The sequence below is a fragment of the Ammodytes marinus genome, assembly GCF_949987685.1.
Source record: "Ammodytes marinus genome assembly, chromosome: 6".
Taxonomy (NCBI): domain Eukaryota; kingdom Metazoa; phylum Chordata; class Actinopteri; order Uranoscopiformes; family Ammodytidae; genus Ammodytes; species Ammodytes marinus.
This window is the reverse complement of record NC_137235.1, coordinates 26542033-26561962: the sequence shown is the minus strand read 5'-3', so window position 1 is coordinate 26561962 and position 19930 is coordinate 26542033. Positions and strand designations below refer to the sequence as shown.

At 42.0% G+C, this 19930-nt stretch overlaps 2 protein-coding genes across 3 annotated transcripts; one reads left to right on the top strand and one right to left on the bottom strand.

Annotated features, from left to right (window-relative positions):
* Window positions 1-940: 940 nt before the first annotated feature.
* exosc9 (exosome component 9) lies at window positions 941-6029 on the bottom strand. The gene is made up of 12 exons (XM_080029665.1): window positions 5866-6029; window positions 5073-5167; window positions 4545-4664; window positions 4240-4342; window positions 3907-4044; window positions 3627-3709; window positions 3352-3484; window positions 3045-3133; window positions 2789-2935; window positions 2075-2223; window positions 1531-1609; window positions 941-1412 (listed from the first exon to the last, which is right to left on the bottom strand). Exons 1-12 carry the CDS (start codon window positions 5929-5931, stop codon window positions 1349-1351), a joined length of 1266 nt encoding a protein of 421 aa, XP_079885791.1. The 5' UTR covers window positions 5932-6029; the 3' UTR covers window positions 941-1348.
* Window positions 6030-6718: 689 nt separating this feature from the next.
* Window positions 6719-19888, top strand: clgn (calmegin). Of its 2 annotated transcripts, none has more exons than XM_080029065.1 (15): window positions 6719-6889; window positions 9652-9939; window positions 10642-10715; window positions 10906-10964; window positions 11502-11643; window positions 11917-11998; window positions 12415-12607; window positions 13532-13721; window positions 13833-13946; window positions 14058-14214; window positions 14644-14859; window positions 15460-15576; window positions 17158-17305; window positions 17410-17558; window positions 18560-19888. In XM_080029065.1, exons 2-15 carry the CDS (start codon window positions 9652-9654, stop codon window positions 18635-18637), a joined length of 2007 nt encoding a protein of 668 aa, XP_079885191.1. In that variant the 5' UTR covers window positions 6719-6889; the 3' UTR covers window positions 18638-19888. The 2 variants fall into 2 exon arrangements, with proteins under 2 accessions (XP_079885191.1, XP_079885190.1); XM_080029064.1 differs by having other exon boundaries at window positions 17407-17558.
* The last annotated feature ends 42 nt before the right edge of the window (window positions 19889-19930 follow it).

The window sequence follows — 19930 nt, the reverse complement described above, 5'->3', positions numbered from 1 at the left end:
TTCTAAAGAAGCTCTTGTTTCTGTGACTGGAAGGAATAAGGCTACTTCTCCAATCACACATAGGCCTGCAGGAGTAGTAGCCTATTCATTTCCATTGCCGGAAAAAAAAATCTGATAGGTAGCAGAAAATGACAAGTCACCGGCCTGCATTTTTCATGAAAAAGATAAACCGAAAAGTCCTGTCCCAGTGATAGTACAGAACAGGGTTTTAGGGTTAGTATAACAACGCGGAGCATTTTGGGAACCATGGCCGGTTAGCTCAGTTGGTTAGAGCGTCGTGCTAATAACGCGAAGGTCGCGGGTTCGATACCCGTACTGGCCATTGACCCTTTTTACTGTGAAACAATTATAGCCATTATGTGGGTAACAGTTTGATAAGGTAAAAGCCTATTAAGGCCGCTAGCTAGCTTATAATGTGCACGCTTTTGTTATAGCTCATTTCTCACCATTGATAGACTGTTCTCGATTGCATGTGAAATAAACGTTAAAGAAATGAGGGCAGCACCCCTCTCATAGAGGAACACATATCTTTCCATAGTTAGACGTTCATAAATATAAACACAAGCAGCCCATTTTAGCCATATTGCATGGCATTTTCATCCATATTGTAGGCTACTTAATCGGAAATAACAACTAATTTAGTGGTTGAGGTTCTATGGTGTAATGGTTAGCACTCTGGACTCTGAATCCAGCGATCCGAGTTCAAATCTCGGTAGAACCTGACTTTTTCCCTCTTCTTATTTTTTTTATATATAGCATATCCTATGCGTCCAACAGAATGACAGGGAAAGTGACATTTTGTGTGTGTTTATATTGGTTATAATGGTTAAATTAGCCATTTTAGCCACACCACTACGCAGAGAAAGATCAATGCATGCCTACTGACAGTATTTACGTTACATTTTTAGATTCAAAACAGAAAACAAGAATGAAAATAAACAACTATACAATTTCATTTTAATTTCAATTCACAAACAGCACCACAGATCACAATTTTCCTTTCAAAGATATTTTTGCAAAACGAAATCTGATGAATGTGATTGACAATATCTTATATCTCCCTTTAAAAAAAAACGCTTACATCCTTTTTATTCTAACAAACATATAAAAAATATATTTGTTACGTACATATAATAGTTTAGAACGCAGTCTGTTTCTGAATAGATCCAAATGGTGACAAACAGGAAATAAACTGCATGTTCTCAGAGAAAGAACCTAGAACCTGGAAGTGTTTCTGTACTGTAACATCTATCTATTTGATCCCAACTGTCATGTATAGCAGGGAGGAATCATTTTATCCAGGACAAGAGTCTTTACAATGAAGGGTTAGCACGATGGGTTCCTTCTCTCACTTTGTCTGTCTTTTCTTTGATGTTGCTGCCCCCTTCTGGTGGGAACTGGATCCTGTATGTCTGAGAAGCAAGAGAAAATATGTTAATTTAATAACAACCTAATAATCTCGGTGTGAAGTGTGCGTTATTTTTTCAGCAGCTAAGCCTTATGAATAGATAACACAACAGATGCACCTACTTGGGAGCTTTGTCTGGTTTCTCTTGATGAAGTATGACCACTTCCTCCTCTTCGCTGTCAGATATCTCAACCACGTCCACTGTAAGTCACAACAAATTCACAATTTATGTTTTCAAGATATTCAAAATAAAACACAGAGCAATCATGTATGGCATTCCTGCACACTGCATGGTTTGAAATGGCTACAAGTCAATAATTCTTTTTGCATTTTCCTTCAAAAGTTGGGAAGGGTACCATAGTTGGGGAACCGTGCCTTGTTGTTGTAGCTGCCGCGGCCAAAACAGAGACAGTTTATAAGGGCTATCGCTGTCCGGCACATACCTACTATGTACTGTCAGCAGTGAAAACGCACGCCAGATCTTGGGTTACCTTCCCTTACAAAACAATGCCGTGCATAATCGAACTGAACTGTGCTGCCCAGTGGAAACGAGGCATTAGGGCTGATGCTTTTTTCCTGTCCGTCTCATTAAAAACTGAATCCCTACTTATATTTTTTTGACCTGAAGTAAAAAATAAATGAAAAAACAGTGCGAAAAAGAACAACCTCCACTCTTCTCCACTTCCATCTTGCTGACTGTGTCCTCTTTGTCGTCTTCCTCGCTGTCGTCAGTCTCCTCCCCTTCCTCTTCCTCCTCCAGTCCCCAGGTGTTCTGCAGCCCCTGGCCTACCTGACCCACACCTGGGACAGGCACCCTGGTGTGTGTGGTTAAGGAGCCACAGGGAGTATATAATGTGGTGAAGTGATCGATTAAAGAGGGACAAAGACACATTCTCTTGGTAGATGCTGTTGTCATTTCTTATAAGGTCACCTATTCTGCAAAATGCCCTCTTCAAATAACATTAGTATGGGTTGCCGGTGGGACTTAAGACTCCCAAAGAATGAGAAAAAACAAACCTCTTTTCCTCCACTTCAAACTTTCTAAAAACATACAGTATGTTCAAAAAGCCCAGTCAGATTGCTCTCCCCTTATGATGTCATAACATAGCACTATCTCCACCCCCCCAGATACCCCTGTATCTAACAGGCAGTTAGATGCACAGCCAATCAGAGCAGACTGGGCTTTTTGGAAGGCAGCGCTTAAAGAGAAAGGCTCTAAAACAGAGCGTTTCAGACAGAAACTGAAAAGAGTATTTCAGTGTGAGAAATACAAAGGTTGGGTTTGGGACACTAAACCATGAAAACAGTTTCTAGTAAAAACCCAAATTACAATTTTGAACCTAAAAAGATTAGCATAATAAAGTGATCTTCAAAGGATACGTCTGAGGCGGGACCTCGGCTTTCTGAACGATTTCATTGGCTCTGTCCGTCACGTCTGTCATCTCCACGGGAGTCTCGTCCATTTTCAGTGCTGTGATTCGCTCCTGAGGCAGGGACTCTGCAAAACCACACCGGCCGCCCGCCTTCCTGTAAAATGTATAAATGCAGAGTTCTCACACATCCTACAATGGCAGCAGCAGTGACAGTAGTGGTTCGGTTGAATACTGGCGTGTGATGATGTGATATGACTGCTCACCTTGCTCTCTTGTCATTTTCCAGGGCTTTTTGGATGAGTTCTGTGATTTCAGACACTTTGACGCTCGCTATTTTACTGCATCGCATAACCTTTAACACCCAAAACAAAAGATAAATTATTAATAATGTCTGTATTTCTTTCATGTGAATACTCTTTGTCGATAGTACTCTAACAATTGTGGTTGTATCTGGACGACTGTGAGGCTCTACAGTGAGGTGCATACACATTATTTTGGAAAAAAAGGAAAAAAAAGACAGAAGGAAAAAGTAGGAAAAAAAGAGTGCAATATTATGGGGACTTCACTGGCCTGCTCTTTGAGCAACATGATGCCTCCACTGGACTGGATGGAGCAGATCTCTCTGTGTTTGTTCATGGCGATCATCAGCAGGCCGTCCATCACCCGCTCCTCGCGCTCACACGGGTCCACCAGCAGATAGGTGCTGCACAGGGAACACACAAGAAGAGAGAGACCCACAAGAGGATGGCGCATGTTTAAACGGCAAATGGGTGAGCCTCAACTCTTCTACCATGTTTATTTATGGAATCCAAAATCCGTCCTGGGATTCAAAGGTGGCACCGTACCCTTGCTGGAAGAAGGAGAAGCTGACACTGATGGGCATGTGGTAGATACTCAGAGGAATAGGGTCCCTCTCATCCGGACTGTACTGAGGGAGCGCACAGGAAGAAAGAGACCATTACGACCCACACAGAGTATATAAAAGAAACTAAACTTAATCTCCTCTGTAACTGTCATCAAATACATTCACGTTATGGTGATGGAGCAGCTTGGTGAGTGGAGTCATTTCCCAATAGATGGAGTGAAGCGTACTCACTGCCTGTGTCTGTTCTGCTGCCTACTCACAATAGTGACTTCTTCTCCTTCGATGGAGACGTCGGGCCGTCTGAAGTGGCTCAGAGCGCTGATGGCTGCAATGCTGGCTGCGTCCATCAGGTTCCCGTCATGATTTAACATGTGAACGTCCACTCTCACCTTCCACACCTGATCACAGACACATAAGCACTGCCACCATCAAAACTTGCACACAAGATTAGGTTGTTTTCTCTAGTGAGTGAGTGAGTGAGTGAGTGAGTGAGTGAGTGAGTGAGTGAGTGAGTGAGTGAGTGAGTGAGTGAGTGAGTGAGTGAGTGAGTGAGTGAGTGAGTGTGTTTGTGTGTGTGTGTGTGTGTGTTCTACCTTGGCTCCAGACACCACACACAGGGACTCGGTATCAATGCACTTGGAGTTCCTCAAGCATCTCTCCAGCTGCCTGTTTAGCTTGACTGACAGCTCAGACTGTCTGTAAAGAATGATTTCATTTTGTATAAACATTTTCACTCTCAGCACAGTTAGACTAAACGAGCCATGTGAAAGACAAAGTCCTAGTCTAATACATCCCTCAACACCATCAGATAATAATAAACATTAGTAAACAGCTTTAAACGGAGGGAATACGTAACATGTGATCCATCAAAGACATCAATTGTTTAGTTTGTCCTCACCTGCCCTGTTCAAATTCTGGTGCGGCCATGGGCGACAGCTCTATGTTGAAGAACATGATTCCCTCGTTAGGCCGATTCTCTTGAGGAGTCACCAGCTCACAGGACACCTGTGCCATGACTCTGTGGAGTGCAGCACATTCATATTACATTATCACAACAACAACAAAACTAATTACTATATGTTTTATATGAATAAAAAAAGGGGTTTCTTATGACTGTTTGAGAGGTCTTTATCTCTTTGACCTACTCAAACCAACAGACACTGTTGGACCGGTCCAACTTTACGAAGTCGTGTTGTGAAGATTAGCATTGTTTATCCAACACAACTTTGTTTTAAAAAGTAATAAAATGCCAAGATTTTGTTAAAGATATGCAAAACACTCAAGGAGTATGGGAATGCTTCAAGAGAGGAATAGCTACCTATGAGGTTGATAAAAGATAGATATAGGGGAGGATTTATGAAGGAGGGTCAAAATGAATGAACGAACCGGGTAGGAGCCTTGACACTCTGATTCTCCCTAGATTTACCTTGTTTTCCCCAGATCCACAAAGCAGCATCCATAGTCAGTCCCAAATGTGATCTTCATCTTCCTGTAGTCATAGGTCTGTCTTCCATCAAGACGCTGCAGGGAAAGGACAGTTTAAAACAGGCCCACTAATACAGCACTTGGTAACACTTTATAAAAAGGGTACATTCATTAACTATCACTTAATGCTATTAACGGTTAGCTAATGTGTTGTTCATTCGTATTAAGAATAAACAATGCTTAGTTATTAATGGTTAGTTAATGATAGGTTAAGAGTAAAAGTTAGAAATTCTGAAGAAGGCTTGTTGACAAAATCACCTTGTCAAAATCAGTGGATATCTCCTCATGATTTGCTAATGTGACAGAGGAAGAATTCACTAATTTTGATAAAAACTGTCATGACAACAACAAGCATTGCTGAGTTAAACAAACACTGGCGGATAGGATCCTTAAAGGACAGTTGCTTATTGCTCATTATTAAGCATGCTAAGCATTAACTAACAGTTAATTAATGCACCCTTACTGTACAGTGTTACCCAGCATTTTTTACAATGATGGAAGTATATGAATACAAGTCAAGAACAAGTTACAAACACATCATTCAGGACACATACACCTTACCATTTAAAGTAACTGCAGTCTGACATAGTGAAATGTAGTGAATTGTAACAGTCCATCCATTAGCCGATTACCGAATGAATTACATTGAGAGATTCTAACTGTTCAAATGCCAATACTATTTTCCTTTACAAGTCATTACCTAAAGTGGATGCAATCTCCAGAAACCAGCTCACCTTTTTCTCTTCGATGGCTTTGAGCAAGAAATCCCGCTCACAGTTGGCCAGCGGTGTGTCCTTCATACTGCGTTTAGTTCAGAGGCTTCTGTTAAATTTAAATGATTTAATTCACAACTACACAACCACAGCTCAGCTCCGACAAGCATGTGCGCCACCATCAATATTTTCTGAACTCTGCCCCGGAAGTGCACGACATGCCACAAATGAAGAATTTGAAAATATTTTTCTTCATATGACTCGGTATTGAGTTATTGCGAGAGTGCTGTCTACTTGTTTTTCTTTGCCACGACCACATCTTTGTTTGCACTCTGCTTACTGAGCATTTTTGGGAGAATTTGCTGAAAATTTGCTTTTAATTTGAAATCCTTCTGCAGAGCGAAGGTGCTTTGATACCTTAAAGTGCTCCTACCAAAATCGTATTTTGAGGTTTCAAAGTAAGACATATTGAAACTATGTAGTAGTAGCAGCTATTATTTACTATCTATGAGTAGTAGCCTACCTGCAGTAGCCTACTTTTGGAGGACTTTTTAAATGTAAACATTTATCATCATGTAATAATAATAATAATAATAATAATAATTGCTTGGATTTATATAGCGCCTTTCATGATACTCAAAGCGCTTTACAGGGTTCCAGACAATTCGTTCACACACAGTCATCATGTGCCTTTGTTAGAACTTAACAGAAAGGATACTGTAGCAGAAAGGGTACTTTAGCCGAGGTAGTTTTGGCTTGCTCGCTCCCGTTGTTACAATGGTCGATGGCACGTAAAGGCACCACTCGCGCTATCCATCTGCGCGAGGTGCGCATGTCCGTTTGAAGGGACTCCCTGGCACCGTTAACCGCGCAGAGCTGTCATCTACTCTACAGCTCTTCTAGCAACCGTCTGTTTTCCCAGGCGGGCCTCGACTACTGCGCTTTTAGCGGTTCAAACCAACAATATAATTCTTCTTTTTCTCTTCTGACCTGAGAAACTGCTTCAGTCGAATAATTTCCTCTGCAAATTACACCAAGGCGCAAGGTTTGTTTGCGTATGCTCATTCATTCTGTCCATCCATCTCTGCGCGACATCACTGCTAATTTAGCAAGCTAACCGCTGCTTTCCACGCATTTCTGCACTCTAACGGGAAATTTTTGGCCACTATTTACTAGAGAATATACTATTTTGTTTGTATGTTTTTAATGCCAGCGCATGTTTAATAAGTGGGCTCTTTGTATAAGTCCATTAGTCTACGAACGTAAGCTTATGTTATGCTAACGTTTGCTGTTTTTGAGTGGCGCGCCGTCCAGCTAGCTAGCCAACTAGCTAGTTAGCTGCTAGCGGAGCAGGTGCTGCAGACAGTCATTCATCTCAAATAGTTTGGACATTGCGGTGTTCGGTGGCAGCCATGTTATCTCCAAAACAATGTTCCATGACCTTTTCTTTGTAGTTCCTATATATGTTCATTTATAAGCATTGCATAGTGTTAAAATACATTAATAGCGTGTTGTCTTTGTGTGTATAGTCAACCAGAGGCTGGAAAGGAATGTGACCCCAGTGTACTATAACTGCGTTAAATTGAGAATTGCAGCTCAACGGGAAATACAATTGGCTGTAGAAACGGAAACACAGACAGGATAGCTGGATGAGTTTGTTAATTAGGTTAGGGAATGGCCCGTATTTGATTTTTCAGCACTCACTGGAGAGATTAAAGAAATAACAGTCGGCTCATTTGCCTACACATCGTTGCTAATGACGAGCTTGTCTTAATGCATGTTGGCTTTAGATAACTTCTAAAGGCTGTGGGGGTATATTGGAAGGGTGTGCCTCAAACAGTCCATTTTTACTGGTGAGGTGATGATAATAGGCACGGTTTAAAATTAAAGGTGACTTGTCCTCTTCATGTAAAAGCAGCTGAGACTTTTATCAAGTACAACTATGCTTCCTTGGCAGTTAGCTCTTTTTATCGACACAAATACAAGCCACTTGTTGGAATAGAAAGACAAATAACTTTAAGTATTCAGTCAGTGTTTACTCTTGGTGCCACAAGTCGGAAACTCATTCTTGTTATAGTTAAGAAGCCAATGAAAGGCTCCACCACTTACAATCGGATGGATTCTGTGCTGCAAAAAGCGACAACTGGACAGAATGTTTGCATATTGGCGTCTTTACTATTTCTTCGACGTGATTTCAGCTAATATAATATATCAAGCTTCTGGTGTTTTTAACATGAACATGTTTTGTATATTTGCAGAATAGTGGTTCTCAAGTTACCTCTTTTCTGCATGGGTTATGGCCATCACATTGATACAAACTGTTGTGTTGCTTGCTTTTGGACCAATGATGCAAATAAACGAGCGACAACTTATTCTCTGTTTATCTTCTATCCCTTATGCTTGTCTGAATCCCTTTCAGTCTGATGTTAGCAAATAGACCAATAGCTAGCAGTATGGGAGGTATTAGGGAAGGTGTGCTGCTGTGCTGTCTGCCGTGATCCTATTAAATTCCTGCCGCTCTCAACCAGAGTGAGCAGGTGTGGCCTGATCAATAGGAGGCTATTGAAGGCTGTTGTTTGGTGTAACAGATCTCTTGAATCATTCTATTGTTCAGCTGAGTCTCTCTTAAGGTTTGAAATGCATATTAGGACACACAGGCAAAGTATCGAATCAGATGAGTGGGACTACCAGGGAGGGTTGAGAATAGAGGACATATTCCAGATCCAAAGCTGTTGCTGTGTTACATTTTAAAGCACAGATGTGTGTTGTGGGCGGTACTGATCCTCCAGACCTCGGCCCTAAGTGAAACCTCTGAGAGTTCTTCCTAGCCACAAAAAAAAGAAAAAAAATTGTTGGACAATATGCCCCCTTAATATTAACAAACAAATGCCTATTTAAATATAACCAACAAAAGCCTCTTCAAATAACAAATGCTTCTTAATAATTCCAACCCCAAATTCAAGCTTAATTTAAAAAAATTAAAATGCTCGTATGCAGAAATCCAAATACTTCATACAAAATAAAGCCTGCAGGTGCCCAGCCATCCTTTGTTATCCTTTGCACAATGCACAGGCTTTCCCCTTATCGCAGGTCCCCAACATAGAAGGAGTACGTCCTTATGATTTATTTGGTGGAAATCCATTACAGTAGAGAAAAGAAAGGGGCAGGCCTTTTTAAAGCTTCTAAAGGAACTGGTGTTGAAAGCAAGACATGAGGAGGACAGGCCCCACACATCAAGTATCACTGTGTACTAATGTGACCTCAGTGTCATCCCATATTCCCCATCCTTTGACTCACTTTTGTTCTCTATTTTTATTCTTCCCCCCCCCCCTCCCTTCTCCTACTCCACTCACTGCACATGCTCTCCATAAATAACATCTATCTCACTCACACACCTGCCTCTTGTTCTTTCCCATCCCCCTCACTCATCGTCCCATACCACACCCTCTTCACACTTGTATCTTGATGCCCTCGTCTCACACACAGGACGGCTGTGGCGAAGTGGGTAGGGCGGTCGTCCACTGGAGTGCATAGTCGGTGGTTCGATCCCTGTCTCCCCGCCAAATGTCAAATTGTCCTTGGGCAAGACACTGACACCCAAATGACTCTCGATAGTTGGCTTGCACTCTGCGTGGTGCATCAGTCTATGAATTTGTGCGTTATTGAGTGAATGTGTACAAAACGATGTAAAAAACTATGAGTCTGCGAAAAGCCCAAGTTTATTCCATTTACACTCTGTTCACCCTGTGGCTATCATATCAACATATAACCCTAACCCTCTCTCCCTCGTTTGTCCTGTGTTCACAGATGCAGTTGGACAGGGGTTGGGTGTGGTGCGTGCTGCTCCTGTCCTCCCTGGCGGTGGCAGCTGTGGTGGCCCAGGACAATGAGTTGGAGGTGGATGTTTCAGACGTGGATGAAGACCTGGCCCTGGATGAGGAGGACCTGAAGGTGCTCATGGGCCAAGAGAATGAGGAAGAGGAGGAGGAGGAAGAGGAGGCCACAGTGATGGATGAAGAGCATTCTGATGATGAGACTGACGGCAAGGGCGACGCCAGTGGGAAGGCTGGAACGGATGCAAACGTCTCCTTCCAGGTACGGAATCGTGGGCCATAAGGTTGAATAAATGGTCATATGTGAAACTGAATTAAAGCTGAGGTAATAGGTAAGATTTTGAACAAGACTTTCGATATTGATGTAAATAAATAACGGTTGTCAAGTTTCCTTTAAACGCCTCTTAAAGGTGCACTATGTAACTTTGGGTGTGTCAGAGAAGGAAACATTTTCTAAGATATAGACTTAAAAATAAATGAACACATTTCCAGCACAAGAAAATTGGATCCCTGGAACACTATTTGACGTCAGAAAGCTTCCTGAAAAGTTACTGATTCACTGTTGTTGTATTCAGCAGCAGACCCACAGTTTGGTTTAAAAACATGTTCTCGTCTTACGTTTGGTTCCAGGGTCCTCAAAATAATAAAGTTTTTATTTATAAAATTTGAATTATTCAATACTAAGAATAACATGCAGAGAACATTATATTTATTTATTTTTAACGGGCGATTAGCGCACACACGTTCTGTGATTATGACCCTCGGCGATTCCCGTAGTTTGGTATATCAGATAAAAAATGTATATTTATAACAGATAAAAATTGTGCGATTATTAATTTGCTTTTAATCCCAAATTAACTATGGACAATCGCACAATTAAATATTTTTGATCTAATGACAGCCTTAAAATATAAATATTATAATCAGAAGAAAATGTTAACTCTTTTATTTGTATCCCCCCCAGGTAACATACAAGACTCCTGTTCCCACCGGAGAAGTCTACCTGGCAGAGACTTTTGATGATGGGTCCCTGGGCAGGTAAAGCCTACCATTCATCACCAAGCGTTGCTAAAACTGCAGATGTCTTGAATGTTTGATGCATGCTAGGACACACGAGCCTCTGTTAGTACCGAGTGACTAGGATTAATTTACACATCAGTGGTTGGTGTCTGTGTGTTCAACTTTTCTTATGTGGAAGCTAAGAGTTTTGTGATATTAATCTCCACAGATGGCAGCTGTCAAAGACCATGAAAGGGGATGCAGATGATGACATCGCCAAATATGACGGTTGGTTAAATTTTTACCCCTTTTTTAAAGGTGCAGTCAGCAATTCTGGAGAGGGTCAAAATAAACGTAGTCAAAATCAGTGAATATCTCCACACCATCCACTACCTGTATGTTCTGTGTGCGCACTGAAAATAAAATCTGGTGTCAATACACAGCCTAGGCGATAACACTTCACTTGCTAGTGTAAAGGCTGAGATATGTGGTCACAACGTCTCAACTCGAGACATTCAGATCATGTTTACGATGCTCTGTTGACCACACGAAAGTACCACAGAACCCTACAACCACAACAATTAAAGGTTTACTAACAGTCACACAAAAGTAATCCAACTCAATTATCACTTCTGCCTCACTAGAATGTGTGGTGTTGTGTTTATCTGCACACAGTACCCCATTATTTTTGTGTGACTCTAAAAAAAAATGTTTTCATTCAAATGTTGCATAGTCTGCCTTTTAAGATGTTTAGTAAAATCTTGATAACAAAGACAGTGAAGAAAAAGGTTGTTGAATGTCCGTCCCCCTCCTTTCCGGGCGTAGGGAAGTGGGCTGTGGAGCAGCTGAAGGAGAACAAGGTTCCAGGAGACCTCGGCCTGGTGCTCAAGTCCCGGGCCAAACACCACGCCATCGCCGCCATGCTGGACAAACCCTTTGTCTTCCTGGATGAACCTCTGGTCGTACAGTGAGTTCAAACATACATACATACACTCACTCACTCACTCACTCACTCACTCACCTCACTCACTCACTCACTCACTCACTCACTCACTCACTCACTCACTCACTCACTCACTCACTCACTCACTCACTCACTCACTCTCTGTTTTGTTAATGCTAGTGGACTTTCTGCTACATTAGTTAGTGAATGTGAGTGACTAAAATCTGCTCCTTGTTTACAGTTTAAAAATAGTGTGACCAAGAAGTGTGAAATTGCCATGTTTTGTCGTGGTTGCAGGTATGAGGTGAATTTCCAGGATGGTATTGACTGTGGCGGAGCGTACATCAAACTGCTTTCAGACACGGGCGATCTCGACCTGGTTAGTTTCCATTTGTGTGTTTTTATATGCAAAGTAATATTTTAATTGTGTATGGCATGAATGGCACATGTAGGTCATTTGACGAGCCTTGACTGAAGTCCTTTCAGACATTAACCATGACTCTGAATGTATCAGGAGAGCAGGGATCTTCAAAGTCATGTTAAAAAAGTATTCCATTGTTTTTGAAGGAGTAGTAGCCCTAACTGTTTGAAGACGTCTGTCAGCGGATTGATATGGCAGAAAGTGACCCATCAAAACAATGACTTTGGGTCCTTAGCGATGGGCTGGTATTCTTGACAGCGGTCATTAGCTGGAAATATCTGACCTTAGAAGGCAGTGATTGACCAATCAGAACACAGGATTTATCAGTGCCATGTTCTAATTATTGTTAAACCCTTGTTTCTTCTTTACTGTAGGAGCAATTCCAAGACCGCACAGACTACAGCATCATGTTTGGACCAGATAAGTGTGGCGAGGACTACAAGCTGCACTTCATCTTCCGCCACCTGAATCCTCTGAACAAAGACCTGGAGGAGAAACACGCCAAGAGGGCCGACGTCGACCTCAAGAAGTTCTATACCGATAAGAAGACTCATCTCTACACTTTGGGTAAAGGGACAATCTAGATAAGAAAATACATGGTGTGTCGTAAATATGGATGGGGATCGAAACCCGGGTTCTGCTTTATTCAAAACCCGGAAATCAATAACATTAGAGCTTATCGATGCCACTATCGAGTCCCGTAGGCACTTTAACGTAATGTTACATCACAAGTCAAGTTAGGTAATTGACGTCCAATTATATACATCAACTGTCCAATAAAGTTTTGTACATTCGGCTGAAAAAACTCCTTCAGCTCTGTCGGCTCAAAGAAAAAAACTCCTGCTGTACAGACGGGCTCAGTCAGGACCCTCTTCATCATCCACACAAAGCAGCAGTGGTCAGCACACAACCAGACTTTGTAGCAAGTCCCGTCAGTTAAAAATAGTATCCAATTTTAAATCTGTGTAGAAATCAGCAGGAGAAGAGCTAGTTGCCAAAAAAAAAAAAAAGAGGTGGTTGCATGCAGCTGTGATGTGTTCAGGTCGACTCAGTAAAATAAGCATTAGGCAAAGGTTAATAAAAGGTCATCAGGATGTGTTCAAATGTATCGTCAAGAAGAAGACCATTTAGTTTTTGGTGAGAAACTTGAATAATACAGTTGTTTGGGTGAGAAGTGTAATTTCCCAGCAATATAAAATAGTTTAGAAAGATGGAATAATGACCTTTTACTGTGTATGGTGAGCTCCAATCATCTTATAATCAATAAAAGCAATACCAGTTCTGTATTGTCGCCTTGTCTGTCAACTAAATAATAGAAAAATATCAATAAAGACTGGGATCGTTAAGGATTCTTGATAATAGTATCAATACAAATGAACAATCCCCATCCCTAGTTGTGAATGTCTTGGTCTTTTATATGTGATGTTTTACAATACAATTATACACAAGGCATTACATTGAAAAAACAACCTTTTTCTCCGTTTTTGTCAGTGCTGAACCCAGACAACAGCTATGAGATGCTCATTGACCAGTCCAGTGTGAGCCGTGGCAGTCTGCTGCATGACGTGGTTCCTCCAGTCAACCCGCCCAAAGAGATAGATGACCCCAATGACTCCAAGCCTGAGGACTGGGACGAGAGGGCCAAGATGCCTGACCCCGAGTCCGTCAAGCCCAGTGACTGGTGAATACAATCCCTGTATTAGTAGACACAACAGATGTTGGTTCAGATTTTTGATGATGGGCCTCAGTAACCTAGTCAATAATAAGAAATATGGACTTGTGTGTTCCTAAGGGATGAAGAGGCTCCAGCAAAGATTGAGGACCCTGAAGCACTGAAGCCAGAGGGCTGGCTGGACGACGAACCAGAGTTTGTCTCCGACCCCAACGCTGATAAACCAGAAGACTGGTGAATAAACACATTCAGCACCCAACACTAATCCATGGCCAGCGTTTGATTGATGAAACAGTTTGTACAACAGGGAAGTGATCAAGCATAACGGCTCTCTTGTGTGTGCAGGGACGAGGAGATGGACGGAGAGTGGGAAGCACCACAGATTCCTAACCCAGCCTGTGAGACCGCCCCTGGCTGTGGGGAGTGGACGCGGCCCAATATCAACAACCCTCAGTACAAGGGCAAGTGGAAAGCCCCTCTGGTGGACAATCCAAACTATCAGGTAACTGGAATTCTTCCAGTTCTTCTAAATCAGGCTGAATAAAAGCAGGAAAAAATGTACTTGCACCACTTATTGATCCATCTACAGTATTTCTCCTATTTTAATGGTTCTTAGCTTTTAAAACTTGAATGAAAACACACACAGTTTATCCTCTGCGTTGCATGAAACACCTCTGAACCATAGAAGTGTGAAACTTCACTTGCCTCATGATTCGCCAGTCACTGACTCAATTGCAACTTGATTCCCAATGCATCTGCAATGTGTTGCACCCTTCATTTTCTGTATGAGTGCACATGACAACTTTACCAAATAATCAAAGTTGGTACGTTAGGTTATTGTTTGTGTTGGCAGCAAGCTCTTGATTGAAAGCATCTTGCAGATCTCCTCCTCCTAATTGTTTTCCTCCACTCCTCTTGTTCTTCTCTGAAGGGAGTGTGGAAGCCTCGTAAGATAGATAACCCGGACTTCTTTGAGGACCTGCAGCCGTTCAGGATGACGCCTGTCAAGGCTCTGGGTCTGGAGCTGTGGTCCATGACCTCTGACATCATGTTCGATAACTTCATCATCACGTCTCACAAGGAGGTGGCCGACCGCTGGGCCTCCGACAGCTGGGGGCTGAAGAAACTGGTGGCTAGCGCTAACGAGGTCTGTACTATGTTTTTTAGGCGCAACAGTAGCACATTGTCACTGTGTATCATTTACCAGTGTTTCTGCGAAAGAAAGGTTTGCAATGGCTCAATATTTACTAAGGCCTGACTGATATGGCTTTTTTTATGCCCATTCCTATATTAGGGAGCAACGGATACATCGACTGATTAAATTATAAAATCTTCTCAAAAAGGAAAAAAAATAAAGTTTTTCATTCATAGTTCAAACCTCAATATTAATTGAAGGCAGAATCGTTTACTGTTTTAGAGTACTTTTACTGTCAAAATTTGCTGCTGGAACTTTTTCTTTCTTTTTTAAGCCAATGCATATTACAATAAAGTGTTACAAATATGTCTAAAGTAATGTAGGGCATTTTGAAACGCAGACATTTGTCTTACTGCAAGGCATGTCTACATGAACATAGCTTATACGTATACAGTAAGTACTTACACAAGTGTTAATATTGGTGTCTAGTGGCAAACCTCGGGCCAATGATGATTATTCTCAGATGCAGATTTAAATCTGCAGGCACATTTAGTCCAGTCGAGCTCTACCTTTTGCTCATGCTCTCTCTCTCTTTTCTCTTTCCTCAACCAGCCAGGGATTTTTGCTCAGCTGACGTTGGCAGCAGAGGAGCGGCCGTGGCTGTGGGTGATCTACATACTGACAGTGGGCCTGCCTGTAGGACTGGGCGTGCTCTTCTGCTGGCCAAAGGTACTGTGCTACCTAATGACTCAATTATTTAAAGAGGACCTATGATGCTTTTTGACTTTTATGACCTATAAACGTTGTTATGATGATTCATAGTCATGCTTAACCATACTAAATTATCAAATAATGACTTACATGCATTTCGACGTATTCCCTGCTGACCGTCTGGGGTGTCTGTGCCGAGCACTAAACACTATTCTAGCCAGTCGAGAAGTCACGTGTTCAAAGCGGTCTACCCTTTGTAACTTTGTGACGTCGCATGTAACTTTGTGAAGTCACCACGCGGATGTTTCCATGTATGGTAATGCTGTCACTTCCCTGTTTGCGTCTGCCTCGCGCCCTTATTGGTCCATGCTCGTGCTTCCCGCCACTGAAAGTGTTCCGGAAGGAAGGTAACCAATCACAACGGAGTGGGGTTTGCAGGAGGGGGGGGGAGGGTAGCGGAGATTGCCGAAGCACAGGCGGAGGGAGCGGAGATGGCCGATGCACACACACTCAAGTGTTGACAGGACGTGCTGGATCGCCAAAATAAGAGAAAGAGCTTCCCGAAAATCTACATAGTTTTTTGTGATGTGATTCGTGTCAGGTTGCTCTATAGCAGTGTAAAACAAGTAATTAAGACCAGAAAAGTAGTATAATAGGTCGTCTTTGTGCTTCGGCAATCTCCGCTCCCTCCGCCTGTGCATCGGCCATCTCCGCTACCCTCCCCCCTCCTGCAAACCCCACTCCGTTGTGATTGGTTACCTTCCTTCCGGAACACTTTCAGTGGCGGGAAGCGCGAGCATGGACCTATAAGGGCGCGAGGCAGACGCGAACAGGGAAGTGACAGCATTACCATACATGGAAACATCCGCGTGGTGACTTCACAAAGTTACATGCGACGTCACAAAGTTACAAAGGGTAGACCGCTTTGAACACGTGACTTCTCGACTGGCTAGAATAGTGTTTAGTGCTCGGCACAGACACCCCAGACGGTCAGCAGGGAATACGTCGAAATGCATGTAAGTCATTATTTGATAATTTAGTATGGTTAAGCATGACTATGAATCATCATAACAACGTTTATAGGTCATAAAAGTCAAAAAGCATCATAGGTCCTCTTTAATGTATTTTATGTCTCTGATCCCTGAGGTGCAGTTTGTAATATGGGAATATTTAGTGGCATCTAATGCTGAAAGTTCTAGAACGCAAGGCTCCCTTGGTAACCCCTCCCTTTCAAATAATTACAGTTATAGCTATAAGTAAGGTTGCTAAAGATGGCATCATCCACCATTGCCTCAATTCTTTCCATGATATCAAGTGATGAGGAGAACATGTATTTATTTATTTATTTATCCTATATTACGTCTCCCTGTCTTCCAAAAGGTGCATTTCCCCAGGACACCCACTATAAAAATGCCTATGGCCAAAAACTAATTATTTTATTTTCAAGCAATTATACACTAATAAAATCATATTTATAAATATGATATTCCATTTCTTGCAAGTCTGTTCTGGAAAACAAAAAATCTATTCTACACAGTGCACCTTTAAGCTTAGACACAGCTGAAACAATTTCCTCTAAACCTCCTGTTTTTGTCCTAGAAATCAGACGAGGATTACACTTACAAGAAGGTGGATCCTCCCCGGGCCACTGTAGAGGAAGAGGAGGAGGAGGAAGAGGAAGAAGAGGAGGAAGACGCAGCAGCAGATGAGGAAGAAAAGGCAGCTGAAGCTACAGAAGCAGCTGCAGGTTAGTGGGTCACAGAGGACAGCACACTCACTATTGAGCTGATGTTACTGCTGCATTGATCTACAATCCTATCTGTCATCTCACTCTGCCTCTGCCAATAGCAGCAGAGGAAGAAGAGGAGGAGGAGGAGGAAGAGGAGGAGGAAGAGGATGATGGAGTTAAAGCAGGAGGGGACAATCCAGAGGAGGAAGAAGAAGAAGAGGAGGAAGAGGAGGAGGAGAGCAAAGCCCCCGAGAGAACATTAGAAGATGAGGTTGGTGGAGTTTGTCAGTTGATCTTACCTCCACTACCCAGCATGAGCTGATGTGATTTGTGTAAACTCTTGGAATTAAAGGAATAGTTAATTTTTTTTTTTGCTTTCTGCCTCACTTTCCGGCTCAAGAAAAGGCGACGGAAACCTTTCCTGTAACTGCATGCATTTTTTATATAGAAATGGGCAAAAGTTGCTCGTCCAGGTTAGCTTAGGTCAAACACTGGTAGTCAAGGGGAGCAGGTCAGAAGATACACTTCATAACATCACAACATGGATGCCTCCATAAGACCTACCCTCTCAATGTACAAAATGTATATTAATATTTGTAATTCTCCGCTCAGGGGGATAATTCAGATTATTGGCAGAGGTGATTTTACACCAATGAGGACATATTTATGAATGAGGATATTGATTTTAGCTAATAAATTACTTAAAATGTTACACAGTGTCCCTTTTTAACTCGCCTTTTGTACTTTTTGGGACTTGTTTGTTTATCCTGGTTTCCTTCCTTTTTAAATGACATAACTTGTAAAAATATACAACTCAACATAACGTGGTAATTAAACAAGTCCCAACAAGCACACAGGAGCGTTTAGTAATGTTGTCAAGTTTATCTTTTGAACTGCTCCCCTTGACTACCAGTGTTTGAGCTAAGCTAACCTGGATGAGCACCCTTTGCCCCTTTCTATATCAAAAATGTATCTTCTCCGGAGTGAGGCAAAAAGCTAAGAATGTAAAATGTTGAACTATTCCTTTAATACCAGGAACAAGATCCTTTACCACCTTCTCACTCGTGAAAACACTGTTCACTCCACTACCGACACACCCAATTACAGTTCTTGATTTGATATTTTATTGCGACTTAGGAGATCATTTAAAGCTCATGAGTTATTTTCCATAATAGTACATTTATTTATATGTCCAGTTTTTCCCAAGTATAGTGATGTGTTATGTCTCATCCATTACATTTGTCTTTTTCTTTCATTCACCACTCTGCACAGCAACCGAAAGAGGGAGGAGACGGCGGCGAAGAGAGCAACAAACGAGCTGTGAGAAAGAGGAGGGTACGGAAGGACTGAAGAGGTCCACTTCACGCCTACCGTCTCCAGTCAGCACTAGAAGGAGGCTTTGAGGGCCTTCTCTGCCCGCTGCTCCCCACCCCACTCTCCGGGTGGAGCAGCATGTATTTCCTCCAAAAAACCACCCGGCAGCCTATCCCCAATCCACAGGTCCAGCCATCTCCCGAACCACACCCTGTATTATCCTCACTTCCAGGCCGCTCATTGAACTATCTCATCAATCCCTGTGGAGGTTTAGTGCATTAATCTGTTCTCCCTCCTCCAACCTCTGAGCTTCCACACTTTTCTTCATCCCTCTTTTTTTTTTCTCTTTCTCTATAAGCCATTGCTGTCAAAATGCCTGTCAGCCTAAAATAGGCCGCCCCTTCCTCCCCTCTCCCGTTCACGTTCCACCTTTTAGACCTGGCATTCAGAGAGCCAAGGCAGCATATCATAGGGGCTACATCTCCAGAGTTAGTTCTCATGTCCTTTTTTCTTTTTAAAGAACATGTTCCAGGACGCAGTTTGACAAAGTTATTTTTTAATTTTTTTTCATGTTTTGAAATTGTTTTGGTTTGAAGGACGGGGCCAGGAGGAGAGGACGCCAGGCTGTTTGACACGTCGGTTACGTTTCAGCTGATTAGTGGCCTCAGCGTTGGTTTAAGTTTACCTCCTATGAAATAAAATGTTCTGTTCAGATTTTATGTAGTGTAAGGAGCATCAGTTACTTCTGTGTGTTTGTTTTTTTAAACTAAATTATAGCAGATTTTAAGAATTGATTAGCACTGATAGACCCTATTTATTGGTTTGTTTTTAAATTGTTTTATGCCAGTATGAATAAAGATTAAATAATGCAGTGACTTGAGGCAGTTTCTTAAATATATGCCACTGATGTGCTTATTCTGAGCCTTGTTCTGTTTTTAAATGCTTATTCCGAGCAAAGTTCATGATTAAAAAAAAACTGCCTTTGTCGGTGCTTGCAGCAACAATAGATCATTTGCCTTGGAACGCCTCGGCCATGAATTATCAATAAAACAGTATAAATAAGTGGGGCTCTGCAGCAAACAGCTGGGTATTAAACGTGTGTAGACATGTCTCATTCAGCCAGTTCACAGCACTGCGCTCAGAGTATCTAGACCAGCTTGTGGTATATCTAGATTGTTGCCTGGGGAAGACGTCGCTCATTTCTTTGTTTTATATTGTCTTACGCTTTTGTAGTTCATGTTCTTGCCAGATGCTGGCAGATATCCCTGTTTACATTTGTTTGCAAATTGTACATTGCTCTTGAAAATAAAACTATTTAATACGAAAAGT